Genomic DNA, 26,211 nt, shown 5'->3' on the forward strand with positions numbered 1-26,211 from the left:
GAATATGCACTGAGTTCAGATGATGACAGTGGGAATATGCACTGATCTCAGATGATGACAGTGGGAATATGCACTGAGTTCAGATGATGACAGTGGGAATATGCACTGATCTCAGATAATGACAGTGGGAATATGCACTGATCTCAGATGATGACTGTATGCACTGATCCCAGATGATGACAGTGGGAATATGCACTGATCTCAGATGATGACAGTGGGAATATGCACTGAGTTCAGATGATGACAGTGGGAATATGCACTGATCTCAGATGATGACAGTGGGAATATGCACTGATCTCAGATGATGACAGTGGGAATATGCACTGAGTTCAGATGAAGACAGTGGAAATATGCCCTGATCCCAGATGATGACAGTGGGAATATGCACTGATCTCAGATAATGACAGTGGGAATATGCACTGATCTCAGATAATGACAGTGGGAATATGCACTGAGTTCAGATGATGACAGTGGGAATATGCACTGATCTCAGATGATGACAGTGGGAATATGCACTGAGTTCAGATGATGACAGTGGGAATATGCACTGATCTCAGATGATGACAGTGGGAATATGCACTGATCTCAGATGATGACAGTGGGAATATGCACTGAGTTCAGATGATGACAGTGGGAATATGCACTGATCTCAGATGATGACAGTGGGAATATGCACTGATCTCAGATGATGACAGTGGGAATATGCACTGATCTCAGATGATGACAGTGGGAATATGCACTGAGTTCAGATGATGACAGTGGGAATATGCACTGATCTCAGATGATGACAGTGGGAATATGCACTGAGTTCAGATGATGACAGTGGGAATATGCACTGATCTCAGATAATGACAGTGGGAATATGCACTGATCTCAGATGATGACTGTATGCACTGATCCCAGATGATGACAGTGGGAATATGCACTGATCTCAGATGATGACAGTGGGAATATGCACTGAGTTCAGATGATGACAGTGGGAATATGCACTGATCTCAGATGATGACAGTGGGAATATGCACTGATCTCAGATGATGACAGTGGGAATATGCACTGAGTTCAGATGAAGACAGTGGAAATATGCCCTGATCCCAGATGATGACAGTGGGAATATGCACTGATCTCAGATAATGACAGTGGGAATATGCACTGAGTTCAGATGATGACAGTGGGAATATGCACTGAGTTCAGATGATGACAGTGGGAATATGCACTGATCTCAGATGATGACAGTGGGAATATGCACTGATCCCAGATGATGACAGTGGGAATATGCACTGATCCCAGATGATGACAGTGGGAATATGCACTGATCTCAGATAATGACAGTGGGAATATGCACTGAGTTCAGATGATGACAGTGGGAATATGCACTGATCTCAGATGATGACAGTGGGAATATGCACTGATCTCAGATGATGACAGTGGGAATATGCACTGATCTCAGATGATGACAGTGGGAATATGCACTGATCCCAGATGATGACAGTGGGAATATGCACTGATCCCAGATGATGACAGTGGGAATATGCACTGATCCCAGATGATGACAGTGGGAATATGCACTGATCTCAGATAATGACAGTGGGAATATGCACTGAGTTCAGATGATGACAGTGGGAATATGCACTGATCTCAGATGATGACAGTGGGAATATGCACTGATCCCAGATGATGACAGTGGGAATATGCACTGATCTCAGATAATGACAGTGGGAATATGCACTGAGTTCAGATGATGACAGTGGGAATATGCACTGATCTCAGATGATGACAGTGGGAATATGCACTGATCTCAGATGATGACAGTGGGAATATGCACTGATCTCAGATGATGACAGTGGGAATATGCACTGATCTCAGATGATGACAGTGGGAATATGCACTGATCTCAGATGATGACAGTGGGAATATGCACTGAGTTCAGATGATGACAGTGGGAATATGCACTGATCTCAGATGATGACAGTGGGAATATGCACTGATCTCAGATGATGACAGTGGAAATATGCACTGATCTCAGATGATGACAGTGGAAATATGCACTGATCTCAGATGATGACAGTGGAAATATGCCCTGATCCCAGATGATGACAGTGGGAATATGCACTGATCTCAGATGATGACAGTGGAAATATGCACTGATCTCAGATGATGACAGTGGGAATATGCACTGATCTCAGATGATGACAGTGGGAATATGCACTGATCTCAGATGATGACAGTGGGAATATGCACTGATCTCAGATGATGACAGTGGGAATATGCACTGATCTCAGATGATGACAGTGGGAATATGCACTGATCTCAGATGATGACAGTGGGAATATGCACTGATCTCAGATGATGACAGTGGGAATATGCACTGATCTCAGATGATGACAGTGGAAATATGCCCTGATCCCAGATGATGACAGTGGAAATATGCCCTGATCCCAGATGATGACAGTGGAAATATGCACTGATCTCAGATGATGACAGTGGGAATATGCACTGAGTTCAGATGATGACAGTGGGAATATGCACTGATCTCAGATGATGACAGTGGGAATATGCACTGATCTCAGATGATGACAGTGGGAATATGCACTGAGTTCAGATGATGACAGTGGAAATATGCCCTGATCCCAGATGATGACAGTGGAAATATGCCCTGATCCCAGATGATGACAGTGGAAATATGCACTGATCTCAGATGATGACAGTGGGAATATGCCCTGATCTCAGATGATGACAGTGGGAATATGCACTGATCTCAGATAATGACAGTGGGAATATGCACTGAGTTCAGATGATGACAGTGGGAATATGCACTGATCTCAGATGATGACAGTGGGAATATGCACTGATCTCAGATGATGACAGTGGGAATATGCACTGAGTTCAGATGATGACAGTGGAAATATGCCCTGAGTTCAGATGATGACAGTGGGAATATGCACTGATCTCAGATAATGACAGTGGGAATATGCACTGAGTTCAGATGATGACAGTGGGAATATGCACTGATCTCAGATGATGACAGTGGAAATATGCCCTGATCTCAGATGATGACAGTGGGAATATGCACTGATCTCAGATGATGACAGTGGAAATATGCCCTGATCCCAGATGATGACAGTGGGAATATGCACTGATCTCAGATGATGACAGTGGGAATATGCACTGAGTTCAGATGATGACAGTGGGAATATGCACTGAGTTCAGATGATGACAGTGGGAATATGCACTGATCTCAGATGATGACAGTGGAAATATGCCCTGATCCCAGATGATGACAGTGGGAATATGCACTGATCTCAGATGATGACAGTGGGAATATGCACTGATCTCAGATGATGACAGTGGGAATATGCACTGAGTTCAGATGATGACAGTGGGAATATGCACTGATCTCAGATAATGACAGTGGGAATATGCACTGAGTTCAGATGATGACAGTGGGAATATGCACTGATCTCAGATGATGACAGTGGGAATATTCACTGATCTCAGATGATGACAGTGCACTGTAAAAAATGAATCATGAGTCTTGTAATTTTCATTAAAAAAATGTAGGTGATCATTAAAAATATTATGTATATTTTATTAATAAAATTGTGGCTCAGTTTTTGTTGAAAATATTGAGAACATTTCACTAATAACACCAAGAGATGCATTTTCCTAATTTTTTCAAGGAAACATACACAATTTTAAGGCTTGAATTGAGGAACTGATAAACCTCATAAAATTAAGGAAAAGGGGCTACCTAGTTATTTTAAGAGAATTAGCTCATTTATGCGGTTTTATTTAGAGACACCATTGTTTGTTCCCAGCATGCTTTGCACATGGCTGGAAATGGAGAGTAAATCTTGAAATAAAGTGTTATTTCATGTGTTTTCGAGTAAAGGGAAACATCTGTTAATGTTTAATGTTCAGGTATGTTTGACATTTGAAAGAGTTTCTATTATGTTAAAGTTTTGATTGTTACCATTGTGCAGAAGAGTAGGGCTTATGGTTAGGTTGTGAATAACTGCAATTTTTTAATTTACTGAAGCATATTGTTTTATACATGTAGCAATAACTCTGCTAATGATAGTGCAGTAACATGTTTGATTCTGTGCTGTCCTAGCAGCATACAGTCTAATTATAAAACAATATATCTCATAGTTAAATATAAACAGGTCATATCCATTCACTTGACTTCACACAATTTTGAGAATAAAAAATGCTTAAAATAAAAAAGCACGTTTCACTAAAAAAAATTAATTCATTATGTCTAAATAAATTAGGGCATTTTACATGATTTATTCAGGTAGATTTCCATGAATGAAATCAAGCTTAACTACTCAAAAATAGTATGTGTAATATTGTTACCATAATTTTTTTAAGTAAATAGCAGTAACATTTTTTACAGTGTGGGAATATGCACTGATCTCAGATGATGACAGTGGAAATATGCCCTGATCCCAGATGATGACAGTGGAAATATGCCCTGATCCCAGATGATGACAGTGGAAATATGCCCTGATCCCAGATGATGACAGTGGAAATATGCCCTGATCCCAGATGATGACAGTGGAAATATGCACTGATCTCAGATGATGACAGTGGAAATATGCACTGATCTCAGATGATGACAGTGGGAATATGCACTGAGTTCAGATGATGACAGTGGGAATATGCACTGATCTCAGATGATGACAGTGGGAATATGCACTGATCTCAGATGATGACAGTGGGAATATGCACTGATCTCAGATGATGACAGTGGAAATATGCACTGATCTCAGAGGATGACAGTGGAAATATGCCCTGATCTCAGATGATGACAGTGGGAATATGCACTGATCTCAGATGATGACAGTGGGAATATGCACTGAGTTCAGATGATGACAGTGGGAATATGCACTGATCTCAGATGATGACAGTGGAAATATGCACTGATCTCAGATGATGACAGTGGGAATATGCACTGATCTCAGATGATGACAGTGGGAATATGCACTGATCTCAGATGATGACAGTGGGAATATGCACTGATCTCAGATGATGACAGTGGGAATATGCACTGATCTCAGATGATGACAGTGGGAATATGCACTGATCTCAGATGATGACAGTGGGAATATGCACTGATCTCAGATAATGACAGTGGGAATATGCACTGAGTTCAGATGATGACAGTGGGAATATGCACTGATCTCAGATGATGACAGTGGGAATATGCACTGATCTCAGATGATGACAGTGGGAATATGCACTGATCTCAGATAATGACAGTGGGAATATGCACTGAGTTCAATCCCTCAAACTGCCACCAGAGGTCACCATCTCCTGCGACTGACATCAACCTTGATGAGCCTCACCTGTAAATCACTATCATTCATCTTCATTCTTCTTCACAATTATTCATCTTCAACTTACAGAAAAAGATCATAATTTTTCTTTCAGTAGGTTTAGTTCAGTAATGTTGTTCTCTTGTTGAGGGAGGGACTGTGATATTTCCGTCGCTGGTCATTAATAAACAGTGTTAACTACACAGAGTCCTTCACTGCACATCTAAAGTGCTTGTGTTAAAACAGTCAGTCATTTGGTTGCTGTTGATCTGATGAGCTTCAACACGGTAAGACAAACACACTCTTACTTAAATGAAACTGATAATTATTGCTCATATAACATGCTTGTCTTTACATGAGAAATGTTAAGAATAGGGTGATTTACATACTTGTTTAAGTGATGAATATATTAGTGCAAGTATTCATTACTTCAATGAGCTCATTGTTTCTGCTTGAAATTATTACATTGTTTAAATTAATAAATTTTTAACTAACTGTGACTTTGTATATGTACATTTCTGAAATGCATATCTTAGATAGTTTCCTCTGATAACAGATCACTCTAAATTGTAATGTGGACTTGTGTATTTTCTGTAAAGCTGCTGTGAAATGATGTGTATTGTGAAAAGCGCTATACAAATAAATGTGAATTGAATGCTGTATTATAGACATATGTTATGCTGATGTGGGTCAGAATGGCTCCTCCTCTTCCTCTGATCTTCTTTCTGCTCATGATTCATGGTGAGTCTCTCTTACATTCACATTAGAAACACTCTGATGTTTTATTTAAGGCCTCATGAGCGGCTGATCTGCACTTTCTTCTGTCCTGTTCTCACATATTTCTCTCTGAAACAGGAAGTTTGTGTTGAACTTGTCAAACGCTCGTCCCTTTTAGAAATGTCCAATACGCTGATTTCACGCAGCCGCCATTTTGAACTTGAAAGTGAGGCTCCGGTGGGAAGAACCCCGGAAGTACAGATAAACAACAATGCCTTGGACTACCAACCTGAAGCTGCTGCCGCGATTTACACTATTGGATGTTAATATCTAATATAGGATATGTATATAGTTCATTCCTGCTTCATTTTTTACTATCTGAATTATATATAAAAAAATTATTTTATTTATAAATAAATTTCACTGTATATAGTCTAAAGTATGAAAGAAATGTATGTACAGTTTTAGAATTGACACAACATCATTAAACACAACAATACGCCATCGCATTCACGACTCTCCTATGATTAAAGGCGACACTTCCGGTTTTCTTCCCACCGGAGCCTCGCTTTCGATTTCAAAATAACAGCTGCGTGAAATCAGCGTATAGTCTTTTGCTACTTGCTAGTCAGTGTCACATGGTTTAGGGGGAGGGACTTTCTCAAAGTTCAGAGCTTTTGATTGGACAAAAATCACTGTATCAGCAGATCATGAATATGTTTGGCTCATGTTCTCGGAAGTGAATTTGTACTTGTTAAATATTTATCATGTCAAAGGAGTTCAATAGCATAAATGAGCTCTGAGCTGATAGATAAGAACTAAAAGCCACAAAACTAATATTTTGATGTCATTGGGTATTTAATAAATCAACTTTGATTATTTTCTTCGTCTTATTTTTCATATATTTCATTATTTGAGAGTGCATCATGTTGTTCGTGGTTCTCTCTTCACTCCTCTGTCTCTGTACATTTACTTCTGCTTTTCTGCAACACCGTAATACGTTTATTGTGATTGGCAAAACATATCAGAATTGTATTATTTAAAATAACAGAATTTTAGAAGTTTAGTGACAACATCTTAAAATGTTTACATGGTACAATGACTGGTAGGCTACTGTTTTATTTAATTATTATTATTGCTTGACACAAATTTCATGATTTTAATTCTTTCAATCTCTATCACGAATTCAATTCTTGTGATTTGATTCCGATCTTGATTCAATATCGATTAATTTGGATGATATTAGGTACAGTAGATACATGTACATTTTTCTCAAGAAAAAACTAATCTCACACATTGCTGTAATCATACAGAGCCCTGTCAGCTATTATTATTAAAGATTAAAAATAACAACTCTAATTAAATATAATGTGTTTTTTATTATAATAACAACATTATAATATTGTTGTGATATAGGTAAAAATGTAATAAATATGTAGGCTAATATAGTGCACATATTTAGCAAATGGTCTCTAAAGCTAATTTTTCTAGCCAATTAACGTGCTATGGTGATTAAATGGCTTTCCTGGGGTAAATGTAATGTTCTGCTTCTCCAGCGTTATGTAACGTTATGTGATATTCTTGTTCTCCAGCTGTTTTATTGACTTCTTTCTGCAGCTGAAAAACACTGATGGATCGATATTATGTATGAGGTGTTGCACACACAGAAGAGGCTGTGTTTTCTGGTGGCACATAATTTTTATTTCTGTCAAACGCTGTACAATCTGAAAATTCAACAAAGAGAACAATAAATAGATATATTATATTATAGGTCTGCACTACATGACGTCACCTAAGTGTGTACTCTGAGTAAGTCCATAAGTCAGGAGTGTGCCATTTGGGACAGGGCCAAAGTAGCTGGCAGTGTGACTACTTCATGTCAAAAAGTGAAACACCCTGCGGCTCACCACTGCCTCCTAGTGTCACTCGCCAGTACACGCAGGTTTAAGTGATGTTAACATAACATCTATAGCCTACTTACTAAATGGTAACCAACAATACATAATAATAAAACATATGAATAACAATATACGAGTATTTGAATCTATACGACTACTGATCTGCCACTTTATATTTACACGTCACATTTACAAAGCCAAAACGTTATTTATTGTTTTAATTTCTAAATAAAATTGACAGAATCTGAGGGCTGAGAATTTGTTTCATATCAAAAGTAACCAGCTCTGTCTTGTCTGTTGGTGTCAGAGGTGTAAAGTCCAGGTTCAGAAAGTAAAAGTCCTCCTCAGTATTTTTTTCCAATCACCTGGATTTGCTAATTCAGCCAGGAGAGAGAACTAACTAGTGAAATCAGCTTCTGAGTTCATGGGTGGAATAAACATATGGCAGGACTTCTACTTTCTGACCCCTGGTCAGTGTCAGTGCGATTTTTCTCTGCGTGAGAAAATGTGTGTGTGGCGTGAGAGTGTATGAAACGTGTCGATTAGAGTCTCAGGCTGAAAGTGTGACAGCCCTGCCCTAGCACTAGATCGTGAATATATTTTGCTCTTGTTCTCGGAAGTGAATGTGTCTATGTTAAATATTTATTTAGTCATATTCCAGGATTTACAGTTTGTCTGAATTGCTAAAACACTAAACCCACTTCTCTGAACCAAATTCTCAATAGCCTAAACCAATTTGTCAAATAAATCACTCTTTCTGTAAAACATTAAACAAGTTCAGGTCGTTAAAACACTGTTTGTAAATCTCATGCACTCTTCTTGCAAAACTCAAAACACATTCTCACTCATTAAAACACATTTCTCACTGTGATGCACTTATGTTTCAAAACACTACACACAGGCAGGCTAAAGTTAAACACAAGTACAACACAGTTGTCATCGTTTACACACAATGACTCTAAATTGTTCACACTTATTTCTAATGATCAGAGGAAACCAACTGTACAAATTACATGACAGCTTAACCTGTTAAGCTGCAACCCCACTTTTGAAAAATCCCCAGAAATGACATACCCAAACTGAAACAGATACAGTTCATGAACCCTTTGCATTAAAAGCACAAGTATGATCTCATTTGAAAGCTGACACCTGGCAGTTTATTGTAAATGTAGAATTAATTATTGTCATAATGACAAAAATTGTTATAAATAGCTTCAAAGTTTTGTAAAATTATTAGAAATTAATTTTTATGTAACATCCTCATGAAAATAAAATTGAAGTTGGCACTGGAGCAATCTAGAAATGCACTACAGCTAAAGCCATATGTCTAAACATTCTATGTTTAAAATCTGAAGATAATAAGTCCAAAACTCTGTATTTAGTTAAATGTTTTTCAAGACCATGTCAAATGACTTTATTTTGATTTGACGCTAAAATGCTACTGATGTTTATTGTCATCTTCTAACCATCTATCCAGTATATTGTCTCTATTGTTTTGTGGTGCAGACGATCCCCATTCAGTCTCAGTCTCCCCCTGCACACATTCACACCTCTCCAGCCTGGTTATGGCTCGAAATATGCATTTCTTTTGTCTGCATTATAGCTACTAACGACTGGCTATTCACAGGCTATTCATAGGGTTTCAGTCCCTAATTTCTTTTCTCAAAGTTTACCTCACATTTTAAACTGTATCAAATGCATTTCTTGAATAAAGACACATTTCAGGTAGCATTCAAAAAATAATAAAAGTATAACTTCTAGGTAGCAGGTGCACCTAGGGCTAGCTAGCATGTTAGCTTAGCACACCATCAATACACGACAATTTATGAGATTAAAACCATGTTTGTGCTCTAAACTTACTTTTTAACGCACTTTGAGTATTTTAAATAATCTTCTGTGATCTAATTTGGCTTCAGATAAAAAAAATCAGACAGAAAATATACTATTGGATAGTGTTCTGCACAATGATAGTCTATATAGATTAGCATTACATTATAAATATAATCTATTATTATGAAAATACCTGGCATGGCTTGAAAAACACAGGTAACTCAAATATCAGTGCAATCATGTTTATTGTCTTCAAAACATCTTTATCTCCATGTTACAGCGCGATCTCTTGTTAGCTTTGTGTGTATCAGTGACGTCCTGGAATGTCACATGGTCATGGCTCTTCTTCATGTTCCATATATGGACTATTATTGTGCATGTAGCGCCCTCAGGCTATTGGTATGAATTAAAAAACACAGTATCGGAATACCAGAGCCATAGAGAGAGAGAGTTGCGACACTCTTTGATGTCGCCGCTATGGCTGTCACGTGGTTCATGTAAGCCCCAATAGTTCCAAAACGTACGCTGGCTGTCATGTTCTTCTATGGGACAGACAGCAGCGATTGCATTATTGAACGGTAAATATAAAATAAAACACACACCCAAGTACTTTTTCAGCTGTTATTGCATTATTGCATTTTGTTAATGTCAGTTTTGCATTTGGAGATAAGTTTTAGGCTATATTTTTGGAGGGAAAAGCTTAGTGTTCATGTTCGCATGGGTAGTAGCACTGGCTTTAGCGGCTCTAACTTAACTTTTCCATATCATTCATCTGATGATGGACGTCTCATGATATTTGTTTTAGCACAACTGGGCTGTATTAGGCTATTGATTCCCGTGATTTTGCTTATAAATTTTGATTCAGCCATTAGCCTACCTTCGTGATCACGCAAAGAGGTCTGCCGTGGCGGCCCGTTCAGAATTCGCTTAGAAGCTAGCTCACTTCTGATGAAAGTGGCCACCCCCAGGACCATAACGTGAAACATGATCATGTTAAGACTAAGAATATTATTTTAAAATTAAGGCCATACACATTATCAAAACTATAACAGATTAAAATCGAATTTAAGCATGGCTGATACAAATGAAGGTTTTCAAATAAAATATTTTTTATTAAACAATGACAGACAACAAAAATGTGTGCTTGTGTGTGTGAACAAGAAAAACAAAAACCAGGGACAGGTGATCCATGAAACAGACAGGACTGGTGATGGCCATAAGTTAACAATCCTAAAGGTCCAGCATTGTTCTCACAAGCCGCTTCACTCAAGACAATAATAACATAATGAAAAGTTAGTATATCCCAAAAAATTTAATTAAATAAAAGTTGCTATAAAGGTGGTAGCGTTTCATTACCGAACTCTTAGCTGACGAAGTCGCGCTAGCTAACTAACGTTAGCTAGCAGGCAGTGCTTGAAAATTGGTTGAAACAACCAACATAAAATATAAATAATTACGCTGTGCATGTACAAATGAAGACCAGTATAAGCATCGCAAAGGGCCTCTGATACAATATAGACAGTTGACAATTCAAAAGAGGTCGATATTTCAGCAACTTAACTCTGGAACAACTCGACGCGCAGCAATGTAAGTGAATGGTGTCCAACGCCCAAATGACAGTGTTTGGAACTATTCCGATCTTCATATCCCGGAAGTAGGCGGTTAAAAGCGCCGCCATTATTTACAACGGAGGTCTATGGGAGTGTCGCAACTCTCTCTCTCTATGGCTCTGCGGAATACCAAATGCTCATATAGATTACATCGACGCATTTGGGTATAAATTCAATAAATATTATTCCTGTCTATAGAAAAATGATGTAAATCTATGAGAATCTATCAATATTTCTCCAAATCTGCACATTTTTGAGCTAAAGCCCTGAGGGACGTTGTTTTGTGTATCGCTGTCATGAGGACAGCACGGAGTTTTTTATGAATGAAAGCGGCTGACGCGCATAATTCATATTAAAGGTATCGACTCATTTTTTCATTTCATAACTCCTGACACAAATTAAGACATAACTGTCACTATGAGTTTCTCAGAATACAATAGTGGTCAAATACTGAAACTTGAGTATTATATCTTTTTAATTATGTATAGTTTGTCAAGGTGTAACATTAAATCTGATAGTAATTTTGAATTAAATAAATAAATAACGCTTCAGTGCGCGGGCGCACTGGCAACAACCCAAATTATAAATTACCATGTAATATGTAGGCTAATAGGCTACATCCTAATAGGCTACATCCATGTGTATTTTACAAATACAAATGTATTATTAATTAATTAAATATAATTTGTCATTAGTGATAAATGTCTGTTGAAATGTTAAATATTATATGTGCTTACGTGTCATTATCATGCGTTGCGTCTGAATGCGTTGTTGTTTTTGGAGCTCTATCGATTTGATTTATAATTCTTGATTTTTCTCTTTAAACCCGCTTACAACGAACATTTTCTACTCTTCCTCACTGAGAAGCACTACTGCTCAAACCTCATTGTTACAACGCGGACTGTTGAGCAGACGCGTCTCAAGCCTATTAGTGATCCAACGCTGCATACTCTTAAAGGTTACGTCCGTGGATCACGGCTGAACGCGTCTTCTCCACACTCATTTACAAACAAACTTATAATATAAATTAGTATTAATATTGATAGCATCACTGGTAGCTTCGTTGCTAACTCACTGTCCATCTGTTAAAATGGCGAATATATCAGATGTAAGTAGTCTACCGCTTGGTGCAGGTGAGGACACATTTGAGCTTCACGCACTGCAGTCTGAGCTGGAAGCTGTTGAGAAACAGATCCACAACCTTTTATTGAGACAGGCCGAGCTGAGAGACCGGTGTTTGGCTCTTGAAACATCACGCGCCGACGCACACAAATCAGTGTTTAACGTTACTAACCCGCTGACTCCGACCGCGTCTACTCCGTGCGTTCCTCAGCATCGGTCGCAATCAGCCATGGTCTCGTTCACTCCGGCTCCAACACGCCACCACGAAGCCTGGGTGGTTCCGCAGCGGAAGACGCGAGTCAGGTTTAGACCAAGACTTTCTCCGACCCTCCCGGTTTTCGAGTTATCGACACAAAACCGCTTCTCCCCTCTACGCGAAACAGAACACGATGCTGTGATCATCGGCGATTCCATCGTTCGGCACGTACACGCTACGTTAGGTACAAGTAAGGTGCAAAGTCACTGCTTCCCTGGTGCTCGTGTTTCTGAAATCGCTGCTCGCGTTCCCGAGATCCTGAACGGTGACGAGCGCGTCGGAACTGTGGTCCTGCACGCGGGAGTGAACGACATCAGGCTGCGCCAGACGGAGATTCTGAAGAAAGACTTCAGGAATCTAATCGATACGGTACGCAGCACATCGCCTGAAACAACGATCATTGTGTCAGGACCGCTTCCCACGTACCGACTAGGGCATGAAAAGTTCAGCAGATTATTTGCGCTAAATGAATGGTTAATGTCATGGTGCAATGAGCAGAAACTGCTCTTTGTAAATAATTGGAATCTGTTTTGGGAGCGTCCTAGGCTTTTCCGTGCTGATGGCTTACACCCAAGCAGATTCGGAGCGGATCTTCTGTCAGATAACATCTCCAAAATGTTAAATACCCTTTGACTAGTAACCAAAAGTCCAAATCATAGTCTCTGCTGCACCAATTCAACTGATATAAATACTAGTGTAGAACATTGCATAGAAACCGTGTCTATTCCTCGTTTAGTGAGATCAAATAATAAATCTAATGCAGGATCTAGGAAAAATCTAATTGTTATTAAAACAGAAAATGTTGCTATTAGTAAACAAAAACTATTTCTAAAGCTAGGTCTTCTAAACATTAGATCACTCACACCTAAGGCAGTTATTGTAAATGAAATAGTCACAGATAATAGCTTCGATGTACTTTGCCTTACTGAAACCTGGCTTAAACCAAATGATTATTTCGGTATTAATGAGTCTACTCCTCCTGGATACTGTTATAAGCATGAGCCCCGTCTGATTGGCCGTGGCGGAGGTGTTGCAACCATTTATAAAGATATTCTAAATGTTACTCAGAAAACGGGTTATAAGTTTATTTCATTTGAAGTACTTGTACTAAATGTTACGCTCTTAGATGTTAGAAAAACATCCCTATTATCTCTAGCCTTGGCTACCGTATATAGACCGCCAGGGCCTTACGCTGATTTCCTAAAAGAGTTTGCAGATTTTCTCTCAGACCTATTAGTCAATGTCGATAAAGCATTAATTGTTGGAGATTTTAACATACACGTAGATAATCCAAATGATGCGTTAGGAGCTGCGTTTACAGATTTATTAAATTCATTTGGGGTCAAGCAAAACGTCACCGGACCAACTCATCGTCTTAATCATACACTCGATTTAATTATATCACACGGAACCGATCCAACCGATATAGATATCATTCCACAAAGTGATGAAGTCACTGATCACTACATGGTAACTTGCATATTACGTACTGCTGTAATATGTCATGCGGCGTCGCGTTATCAACCAGGCAGAACAATCCTCCCATCCACCATAGATAATTTCTCAAATTGCTTATCTAATCTGTCTCAGCTGCTGCCTGAACCCAAACAAACAGATGAACTAGAAGAACTAACTAGCACTATGAGCACCATTCTCTCTAGAACATTGGATGTGGTTGCACCTATTAAATTAAAAAAGGTCAGAGAGAAAAATAAAGCACCATGGTATAACAATACTACGCATGTTTTAAAGAGAGAAACCCGTATTTTAGAGCGTAAATGGAAACAAACTAATTTAGAGGTCTTTAGAATCGCGTGGAAAGACAGTATGTCACGTTATAAAAAGGCCCTAAAAGCGGCCAGGGCTGAGCACCTCCGCAAACTAATAGAAAACAACCAAAACAATCCAAGGTTTCTATTTAACACCGTGGCTAGACTAACAAATAAACAGACGTCACCCGAACAAAATATCCCGTTACAGTTCAGTAGTAATGATTTCATGAACTTCTTCACTGAGAAAATAGAAAGCATCAGAACCACAATTATAAACGTTCAATCTTCAATCGCGCCTTACAATTCAGCCTCAATTATCACCCCGCAAGAACAATTACAGTGCTTTACAACTATAGAACAAAAAGAGTTAAATAAACTTATCACTTCATCTAAAACAACAACATGTTTATTAGATCCTATACCAACTAAACTACTGAAAGAAGTGTTATCTGTAGTGGAAGAGCCTCTCCTCAATATTATTAACTCGTCTTTTTATCTTTAGGTCATGTTCCAAGAACATTTAAACTGGCAGTTATAAAACCTCTCATTAAGAAACCACAATTAGATCATAATAATCTAGCAAATTATAGACCCATTTCAAATCTTCCATTTATGTCTAAAATATTAGAAAAAGTGGTGTCCGCTCAACTGGGCTCTTTCTTGCAACAAAATGATATCTATGAAAAGTTTCAGTCTGGATTCAGACCGCATCATAGCACTGAAACTGCGCTCGTTAAAATCACAAATGATTTACTTTTAGCTTCTGACCAAGGCTGTATCTCAATACTAGTTTTACTTGATCTTAGTGCTGCGTTCGATACTATAGATCACACAATACTCTTAGATCGACTACAAAATTATACTGGTGTTCAAGGACAAGCACTAAGCTGGTTCAAATCATACCTATCTGACCGCTACCATTTTGTCTATTTAAATGGAGAAAAATCGATCATAACTCCAGTAAACTATGGAGTGCCGCAGGGATCTGTATTAGGCCCTCTGTTATTTTCAATATATATGATGCCACTTGGAAATATTATAAGGAAACATGGAATTAGTTTCCATTGTTATGCTGATGACACTCAAATATATATTTCATCACGGCCGGATGAAAACGCTACATTTTCCAAATTGACAGAGTGTGTTAAAGATATAAAAGATTGGATGACGCGTAATTTTCTTTTATTAAATCCAGACAAGACAGAGGTAATACTTATCGGTTCAAAAAACCGCCCACAAAACCTCGCACAATACAACTTTAACATCATAGGATGTCCTGTTACTTTATCCTCTACAGTAAAAGACCTGGGTGTTATACTCGATTGCAACCTGTCTTTTGAAAATCATATTTCTTATGTTACAAAAACAGCCTTTTTCCACCTTAGAAACATTGCTAAGCTACGTAATATGCTATCAGTTTCTGATGCAGAAAAGTTAGTTCATGCATTCATGACCTCGAGACTGGATTACTGTAATGCTTTATTAGCTGGTTGTCCTGCATCCTCAATAAACAAGCTACAGTTAGTCCAAAATGCCGCCGCTAGAGTTCTTACGAGATCAAGAAAATATGATCATATAACACCGATTTTATCATCACTGCATTGGTTACCTATAAAGTTCCGTATTAATTACAAGGTATTGCTACTGACTTATAAAGCCCTAAACGGCTTAGCTCCAGTCTATTTAACGGATCTTCTATCGCCCTATAATCCATCGCGCTCTTTGAGATCACTAAATTCAAGGCTTTTGGTCATACCTAGGATATCCAGAACCACCAAAGGAGGGAGAGCATTTTCACATTTGGCTCCAAAACTCTGGAATAGTCTTCCTGATACTGTTCGTTGCTCAGACTCGCTCTCCCAGTTTAAAACTAGATTAAAGTCGCATCTCTTCAGCCAGGCATTCATATAATCCTACAGTTCAAACTACAATCCGGCCTCTATCCAATGCCAGAGGAGAACTGGCCCCCGACTGAGCCTGGGTTCTCCCAAGGTTTTTTTTCTCCATTAAGGCACCTGATGGAGTTTTAGGACACCATTAGGTCACTTGATGGAGTTTTTCGGTTCCTTGCCACTGTTGCCTTTGGCTTGCTCAGTTGGGGATATTTTGGGGATATTTAATTTAATTTTATCAATCAATAAATTCCTCTTGAAACAAACTTTGTTGTATTATTTTAATTTAATACTGTGAAGCTGCTTTGATGCAATCTGTATTGTGAAAAGCGCTATACAAATAAACTTGACTTGACTTGACTTGACTTTCATCTAATTTATAGCCGCCTACATTATCATTTGCAATGTAATGTCGTGTCTCAGGCACTTCCTTCCCCGCGTTTATTTTATTCAAATTTATTGTGCAGTGGTAGGCCTATAGCCTAGGGCTAGGCTATGAGTAAAATTAATCAGTTCACTCAATGCATGCGCAAAATATAAAACAACTGATAGAACATGTTGTGTTGACATTCAATTGGATGAAATCTTGATTAATTAATGATTCATGAAATCTTGATGAAACATTAAAAATGTGACTATAACACATGCTGCAACGAGGCTAATAAATATTGAATGAGGAACATTTCAAATGGTAACCATATTGTACAATGTTTTGCTGTATAAGCTTTCACTAAACACTTAAAATTAACTTTAATTGTGTCCATATTTTAAAGCTTTATGCTCTGCATCTAAATTTTGCTCCTCACGTCCTTTCTTCACTCCACATATTGAATGTCTATTCTAATGCCTTGACTTCCTTTCTGCTCTTTCTTTCCGTTACTTGAGTTTCCTGACTGCACACTCATTTTTGTTTTCTAATAAAAGTTGATTTTATATGTCATGTCAACTATAAAATAACCAGTGGATGTAAATTTGTTTATTGAATTTGAGTATAATTTAGGTTAATGGTCGTTAATTGTACCTGAATCTACTGAGTTCTCCTTTGAGGTGTGGAGCAGAACGCAAAAATGAAGTATACCCAGGCTTTAAGACCATTGAGCACAGTCCAATCAAGCTTAAATTGCCCACTTTACCTGACGGCCCTAACCTGCATTCAAATGCTTGTTTGCATCCTAATTTCACTACAGACTCTGCAACAGCGTTAAGATTGAGACGGAGCAGTCTTCTGTTTGCAATGTGCACGAGCGCACAAGAGAACACTGGTCATTTCCGACACTTCCGCCTGAGACTACAAGCTATCACATATAAACATTTTATATTATGATTTTTCTTGGTAATGTGACGTAAAGGGTTCACTATATTGTTCTGACTTGCAAAAAACAAACAACAAAAAACCACTTGTGAACTGTACCCGAGTCCGCATAAAAAGGGTGATCTGAGATATGAACACAATCATACTAAATTGTTGAAGTGACCCGCTATTGATGATGAATGATTCGATAAAAAGTGTGTGTGTTCTCACTTTCCTGACAAGCGTGACTAACACTCAGCAAACAGAGAGAATGTAGATATTTCTGCTCAACTTCAGCAGAAATTGACTCCCGAATGAGAGACGGTATTAAGTAGCCCGGCATTGGCACATGCCTTTATGCTTAGTGGCATCTGGTTGTCTTTGGCATGTGCCAGTGGATAGTGGCATGTGCTAAAACAGTGTTGGTGCAAAAATAGTATTTTAAATTACTTTTGGAAAAATACGTAATAAAAATCTTAATATTATTGTTCTTTCTGTTTATACAGTACAGTGAATAATTTGAAAGTGAAAGTAATTTGCATCTTGGAAAGTTTAGCATTATGTAATTTAAAATAAAACAAAACATAATGCCCTCATCTAAGGACTTTTTTTTTTTTTTTTTTTTTTTTGCATATCCTAATGATGCCTTCATCTTTGAAAATATTTTTTGTCTTGCAAAATATTTTTTGTCTTCATTATGACAAAAAAAAAAATTTGTCTTCATTATGACAAAAAAATAATATTTTTTGTCTTCATTATGACAAAAAAACAAACATTTTTTGTCATAATGAACTCAGACTAATTTCCCGCTAATTCTTTTTTGTAAATTGAACTCTGTGTAAAGGATTGTGGGTGATTGGAGGATATGAAGGATACACTTGATGCATCCTTTAAAACAGACTGAATGATGGATGCAAAATGAAAGCTGCTTCCAAGTATCCTTCAAACTGAGACGGCTTTACTAAAATATAGCCTTCTGATTGAGAAACACACTGAAGTGCCAGTGCAGGACAAAATAAGATGCAAGCACAAAGTGTTTAGGGTCATAATCAGATATTAGTTTGACATCTGCAAGCAGGAGGTGTTTGAACTCAGAACTAGAAGTGTAAGACTGAGTGTTACAAATTTTGAAGAGCAATGGAGCTTAAAAGTTACTGTTTTAATACATGAATCTGAGAGATGAAACTTGATTGCCAATGTTACTGTAAATTTGTTTTTATTGTCTTTTTGATGATAATTAACAGATTAAGGCCTTAAATCAAGACAAAGAGAAGGGAAACACAACTCCAAAATGCATCACTGTGAGGAGAGAGAGGAGGATGGAAAGGAGAAAGAAGAGTGTGGTGCAGGACCCAGCTGTGTGTCAATGAAGAGTGATCAGTCCATGCGCAACCCTGTTACTTTCACCTCTGACCTCAGGTACAGTACGATACCCATGAATGTATTTGATAAATGCTTTCAAAACAATTTACCATGCATTCAAGCTACCCAGTACTACATGTTGGGACAACAGATTGATAGACAAACAGTAGATGGGTCCAAAATTTGATCAAGCTGAATATAGTTTTAAAGCAGCTTCACAGAACACCTTATTGCCTTAAAAGGTTAGTTCACCCAAAAATGAAAATTATGTCATTAATGACTCACCCTCATGTCGTTCCAAGCCCGTAAGACCTCCGTTCATGTTCGTAACACAGTTTAAGATATTTTAGATTTAGTCCGAGAGCTTTCTGTCCCTCCATTGAAAATGTATGTATGGTATACTGTCCATGTACAGAAAGGTAATAAAACATAATCAAAGTAGTCCATGTGACATCAGTGGGTTAGTTAGAATGTTTTGAAGCATCGAAAATACATTTTGGTCCAAAAATATCAAAAACTACGACTTTATTCAGCATTGTATTCTCTTCTGGGTCTGTTGTCAATCCGGGTTCACGACTCCGCAGTGACGCTGCTGACGTGTTATCTGGTGTGCCTGAGCTTCGTTTACAGTCTGAGGGAGATGCACGCTGTATTCAAGCTATTCTACATTGTTCCTCTTTTTCGAAATCCTTAGATATGTTTGCGAAGATTGTTTTGTTTACAGCGTGCGTCTGTAAACGAAGACTGTAAACGAAGCTCAGGCGCACCAGATAACACATCAGCAGTGTCTTACGTCAGCAGCGTCACTGCGGAGTCGTGAACCTTGATTGACAACAGACCCAGAGGAGAATACAATCCTGAATAAAGTTGTAGTTTTTGTTATTTTTGGACCAAAATGTATTTTCGATGCTTCAAAACATTCTAGCTAACCCACTGATGTCACATGGACTACTTTGAGGATGGTGATTTGAATGACATAATCAAAACAATATGAAACCAGTTTATTGAAAATTATAGGTTTTGTAAAAATCACCATTATGGTGATCTGTGTTTCCTTTAGTTGGTCAGTTTGACTCTTGGTGTTTTTATGTGAGCTTGTGGTCTTTGTAACAGTTTTTACCAAAATACATAATTTTTTACATAGGAAGCCAAAAAAAAAAAAAATTAGCAGGTGATATACACAGGTTTTTGAGCCGTTTCCGCTCTACATCCTAAACTCCTCCCATCGATGCAATCCACTTCCGTTCTGGTGGGCTTGGTTTGTTTTGCTAGCTAGCTCCGTTGTGCGTTCAGTGTTGGAAAGATCAGTTGTTTTAACCATAGACAGCATTAATGAATAATAACAAGAATGCTGAGAAACTGGCTTCTTTTATAAACAGTCTTATTGAATAATTGCCTTTTTAATTCATTTTCTTTTGAATATGTAAATGCCATTTGTGCCATTTATAACATGCTCCATGTTCTTCTGTTCTTTTTAGTTTTTTTTATTTATTTATTTGTTTTCTAGGATGTGCACTGTTAGTTCGTAGTAAGAATTTTACATTGTACCTGATTTGTTTGTATTTGCTTCGTTAATAAAAAAAAACCTAAAAAAAAACATAGGTTTTAACTATTCATTCAAATGAATCGGTTCAAATGAGTCATTAGTTCGCGGATTGGACATGTCATACGCATTGTGTTGATTATCCCAGCAGTTAGGACATGGATATCCCACAAGGTTAGTGTCAACACAGAAAACATTACATCACTGGATAGGTTTTTACGTTTATTAAGAGTGTGAATTTTATGTCAGCTGAATGTGCTGAACGCATTTCAGAGAAGATAAGGCAACGTATTTTAGCACAATTCACACCCAGCGGTAATTCAGGGAAAAAAAATGGTCCACATGAAACTTTGGTCTTCCGACCTTTTACCATCATGTCGTTTTATTTTGATTAATATGCGCGCGCGCGAGAGAGAGAGCAAGACAGCGCTTAGTTTGGAGACGGTGAGTCTTGTTTACACTTTCACCTGGCTCCGAAGAGAGAGAGTGTGCGCGCGCGACCGGGTCTCTCTCTCTCTGCTCGTTATTTCAGTTAAACATGCGAATTCAATTCCCATCCCTACCTGTGATGTAGTTCGGATACCAACAATAAAAAAGACATAGGCCTAGGCTACAATGGTCAAATAATCGCTGTGTTTACACCGGCAGACGCTGCGCAAACCACTTCCGGCGGAAATGAAGTGCATTTGTGTACAGTTATGGCGCCGCCCGTGATTTGGCGCGTTAACTTGTGTATAGTTTGAACCATCATGAAGTAGAATGATTCACTAATCTCATCTGACCAAAACTAATCTGACCAAAAATAGTTATTTGTAATTAATAAATAATTTTCACCAATGATAATTTATTACCACCGATCTGACATTATGAATTGTGATTTTAAAAACATTGTGGGTTAAATTATTTTTGACACACACAGACATCAAGAATTCGCATATTAATCTCAACAATGGTGACATGCTTTATGCAGCAATGCATGCTGGGAGCCACCATATTATACAACAAATGGCTGCCAGAATGCATTGCAGCATTAAGCATGGCACCATTGTTGAGATTCATAAGATTACTCGCAATGTAATTAGAAATTACAATTAAAATTCAGAATATTTGGCAAAAAAAAATATTGGTGGTAAAAATCTATTAATAACAAGTGACCTCTTTTGGTCAGTGATGACATTTGTGAAACATTTTTCTATATGATGATGAAATGTATATCACTTGATAATCTTTGTTTGTGGTTTCTTTTGCAACAAATTATGTGGTAAACACTGTTACAAAGACAACAATTAACATACAAAAATTTAAAGAGTCAAACTGCCCAACTAAAGGAAACACTTATCACCATAATGGTGACCAAACATTTTCAATATAACATCAACATTTAAATCTCTGTTAATTCTTAAAAAGATCTTCTGTAGATGATTGACAAAAATAAGGTCAAACTGGTTTGTAATAACAGAGATTTCATGTCTTCTCATTTGATTTCATCTAAGGCTGTGTCTGTATGCCAGTTGTAGTCCTTTTGTTTCTCTTTTCTTCAGTGATTCTGCTTGTTATCATCAGGTGTCTTCAATAATCGAACAATCATCACTCAATTAATCACTTAATTATCTAATTAACTCAACACTGCTTCAGTGTTACTTTTAACACCCTGCTGATGGTTCCCATATGAACACCGGTCGGTGTTAATTTAACACTGGAGAATTTACTGTGTATCAACCTGTAAACTGTGTGCTAAAACTTTTTAACATGTCAATTTAGTTGATGTTGTGTTTTTTGTATGTTGTGATCAGATCTGTGCCATCCTCTGCATCCCAATATCAGACCCATATTATGCAGGTCACAACTGAAGCAGCCCTGCAGACACACACACTGGAGACTAGAGACCTGCAGAGAGTGAAAGACCATCACAAAACCAGCATGAAGATCAAGTTTGAGAAATTATTTGAGGGAATGAAATTACAGTGTGATGAAACCCTCCTGAACAGGATCTACACACAGCTCTGCATCATAAAGGGAGAGAGAGAAGGAGCGAATAAAGAACATGAGATTTTACAGATGGAGAAAACAGCCAGAACACAACACTCACAAGACACTCCAATTGACTGCAATGACATCTTTAAAGCCTCACCTGAACTAGGATGTGAGGAGAAAGACCAAATCAAGACTGTTCTTACTAAAGGCATCGCTGGAATCGGGAAAACTGTCTCTGTGCAGAAGTTCATTCTGGACTGGGCCGAGGGAAAAGCCAATCAGGATGTAGATTTCATGTTTGTGCTTCCATTTCGAGAGCTGAACTTGATCCGAGATGATCAGTACTGTCTTCACAGACTTCTGCAGGACTTTCACCCTGAACTTCAAGATCTGGATTCAAGGATTTATGAGGAGTGTAAAGTTGTGTTCATCTTTGATGGTCTGGATGAAAGCAGAATCACACTGATGTTTTCAGACGCTCAGAAAGTTTCTGATGTGACTGAGACTTCATCAGTGGGCGTGTTGATGTCAAACCTCATGAAAGGAGAGCTGCTTCCCTCGGCTCTCATCTGGATCACCTCCAGACCAGCAGCAGCCAATCAAATCCCCCCCAATTACATCAACCTTCTGACAGAAATTCAGGGGTTTAATGAGCCTCAGAAGGAGGAATATTTCAGGAAGAGAATCAGTGACGAGAATCAAGCCAGGAGAATCATCTCACACATCAGAAGAGCAAGAAGCCTCAACATCATGTGCCACATACCCGTCTTCTGCTGGATCTCATCCACTGTGCTTCAGAAGCTCCTGGAAGAAGATCTGAGTGCAGAAATCCTTCAAACTCTGACTGAAATGTACATCCACTTCCTGCTGATTCAGATCAACATGGGGAATCAGAAGAATGAAGAGAAAGATCCAGAGAAACTCCTGCAGTACAACAGAGAAGTGATTGTGAAACTTGCTGAAGTGGCTTTCAAACAGCTGATGAAGGGCAATGTGATGTTCTATGAGGAGGACCTGAGAGAGAGCAGCATAGACATCACTGACGCCTCAGTGTATTCTGGGATTTGCACTGAGATCTTTAAGGAGGAATCTGTGATTCATCAGAAGAAAGTCTACAGCTTCATTCACCTGAGCGTTCAGGAGTTTCTTGCTGCTTTCTATGCATTTTATCATTATGCAATCAAACTTTTTGACACGTTGCAGTTTTGTGATGTGATGCATATCCTGCAAAGGGATGCAACAGATAAAGCTCTTGAGAGTAAGAATGGACACCTGGATCTTTTCCTGCGGTTCCTGCTGGGCCTCTCACTGGAGTCCAATCAGAGACTCTTACAGGATCTACTGACGCACACAGAGAACAACTCAAAGAGCATCAGGAGAACCACACAGTACATTAAAGAGAAGATCAAAGATGGACATGCACTCTCCGCTGAAAGATCCATCAATCTGTTCCTCTGTCTGCTGGAAGTCAAAGATCAGACTCTGTCCAGAGAGATTCAGGAGTTTGTGAAATCAGACAAACTCTCAGAGAAGAAACTCTCTCCTGCTCACTGCTCAACAATCGCCTACATGCTTCAGATGTCAGAGGAGGTGCTGGATGAGCTGGACCTCAAGAAATACAACACATCAGATGAGGGTAGAAGAAGACTGATACCAGCTGTGATCAACTGCAAAAAAGCTTTGTGCGTGTTTAATTTTGTCCTAATATCTTAAATTGTGCCTTAACCATTTCATTTAAATGTATTATACAAATAAATAATGATATAATGGAAATACAGTTGAAGAATAAGGTTAAGAATTTAATTTTGTTTGAATTTGTTTGAATCTTTTTTCAGTCTTGCCTGCTGTAATCTCACTGGTCAGTCCTTTGAAATTATATCATCAGCTCTACAATCTTCAAACTCGTTCCTGAGAGAGCTGGATCTGAGTAACAATGACCTGCAGGATTCAGGAGTGAAACTGCTCTCTGATGGACTAAAGAGTGCAAACTGTCAGCTGGAGATACTGAGGTGTGTTAGAGCATATAAGGGATAATCTACAGTCAGCCGGTCATAATGTTGATGTGTGTTTGTTAATGATCTGACTGTGTATAAGGGATAATCTACAGTCAGCCGGTCATAATGTTGATGTGTGTTTGTTAATGATCTGACTGTGTGTGTGTCTGTAGGTTGTCTGGCTGTATGGTGACACAGGAAGGCTGTGGTTATGTGTCTTCAGCTCTTAGTTCAAACCCCTCACACCCGAGAGAGCTGGACCTGAGCTACAATCACCCAGGAGAATCAGGAGTCCAGCTGCTCAGCGACAAACTGGAGGATCCAAACTGCTCTCTGCAGTTTCTCAAGTATGTTTAGATGTTGCGTCTCATATGTGTGCCTAAATTTAATTAGGGGTCACCTAAGAGGGATCTTTTGTTAAGAAATAATATTTTTATGGTTATCATTTTTACTGGCTTTATCTGATGTAATACAGCAGAATCCACAAATCTCACATAAGAGTAAAAAATTGTATATCAAATTTTGAGGGTGTAAGCATAGAGAACTGTTACTTTAATACTAAATTAGCTTTAAGAAAAACCAAATTATTACAACCCATATATTTTTTAATTCCTACTAGGATTCGAGAGAGCCTAGTGTTAAAGGGTAACACCTTGATATAACAATTTGCAGCACTTATTTAAAACTTTTGTTGTGGTCTTTTTTGCAATGTTTGATTGCAATGTTTTGTTGTCTGTGCTGACCTGCACATATGATTCACTCTGTGTTATCCTGTCTTTGGTCTGGAGCACACTGGTGTGTGCTGCAGTGGTTCACGTGACACAGATGCAAAATTAGGGGCTGTATTCACAAAACAATCTTAAGGCTAATTGTTTCTCTTAAGCAACTCTTAAAAATTAGGGACATGTTGCTCCTAATATTAGGACTAATATATTTTTTGTCTTGAAGGAATTCACATAGCATTTAATGCTAAAATTACTGTAGCTCTTAAACCCAGTACAGCTTAAAGGGGACCTATTATACAAATTTTTAAGATATGTAAAATATTGCCGATTTTCTTGGGCCGATATTTGGAGCCGATACTGCTTTTGCTCACTCAATTTACATCATAAAAATGACACAATGATGATAACAAATGTTACAAGTCTCAATTTAAAAAAGGAACATTTATTGAACTTAAAAAAACAATATTTGACAAATATTAAAAACATGTGAGGTAGAACAAGTTAAAAAAAAAGGAAAAAGTTCAGTGCTGAAAATACTGAAAATAAATATTTAAGCATAATTCAAATTCTGAAAATAAATATTTAAGCATAAATAAAATAATTACACTATTGCACAGTAGCAAGCAAGCAGCATAATAAAGTACAAACTTTACTATACTTAATTTTAAAAGTAACCAACTATTTACAACCTAGTCCATTTTATACAAAACAAAAACTATTTTAAAACAAATAGATTCTCAGTTTATTATGAATTAGGGACTGTTCACATATCGCATCTAAAAACGTGTGGAAAGCACGGCCGCGCCGCTTTCTCCTTTCTACCCTTTCTACAAGCGCTTGCGCTCCTGTGGCGTCTGTCGTTGCTATGGAACCATGAACTGCGATCTCCATGACGAGGAAGTAAGGA

At 38.1% G+C, this 26,211-nt stretch overlaps 1 protein-coding gene and 1 long non-coding RNA gene across 2 annotated transcripts in view; both read left to right on the forward strand.

Annotated features, from left to right (window-relative positions):
• Positions 1–26,211, forward strand: part of LOC309494758 (uncharacterized protein) — a 131,292-nt gene that overhangs the window by 81,751 nt on the left and 23,330 nt on the right. The window contains 4 exon segments of the mRNA XM_082164168.1: positions 18,951–19,125; positions 22,405–24,267; positions 24,421–24,594; positions 24,753–24,926. Of these exon segments, the coding sequence (XP_082020294.1) occupies positions 18,998–19,125; positions 22,405–24,267; positions 24,421–24,594; positions 24,753–24,926 (2,339 nt within the window). The 5' untranslated portion in view covers positions 18,951–18,997.
• Positions 24,933–26,003, forward strand: LOC309493997. The gene is made up of 2 exons (XR_014204175.1): positions 24,933–25,823; positions 25,860–26,003. It is a non-coding gene; the product is annotated as an uncharacterized lncRNA (long non-coding RNA).

The sequence above is a fragment of the Leuciscus leuciscus genome (assembly GCF_965113295.1).
Source record: "Leuciscus leuciscus genome assembly, chromosome: 3".
Taxonomy (NCBI): Eukaryota; Metazoa; Chordata; class Actinopteri; order Cypriniformes; family Leuciscidae; genus Leuciscus; species Leuciscus leuciscus.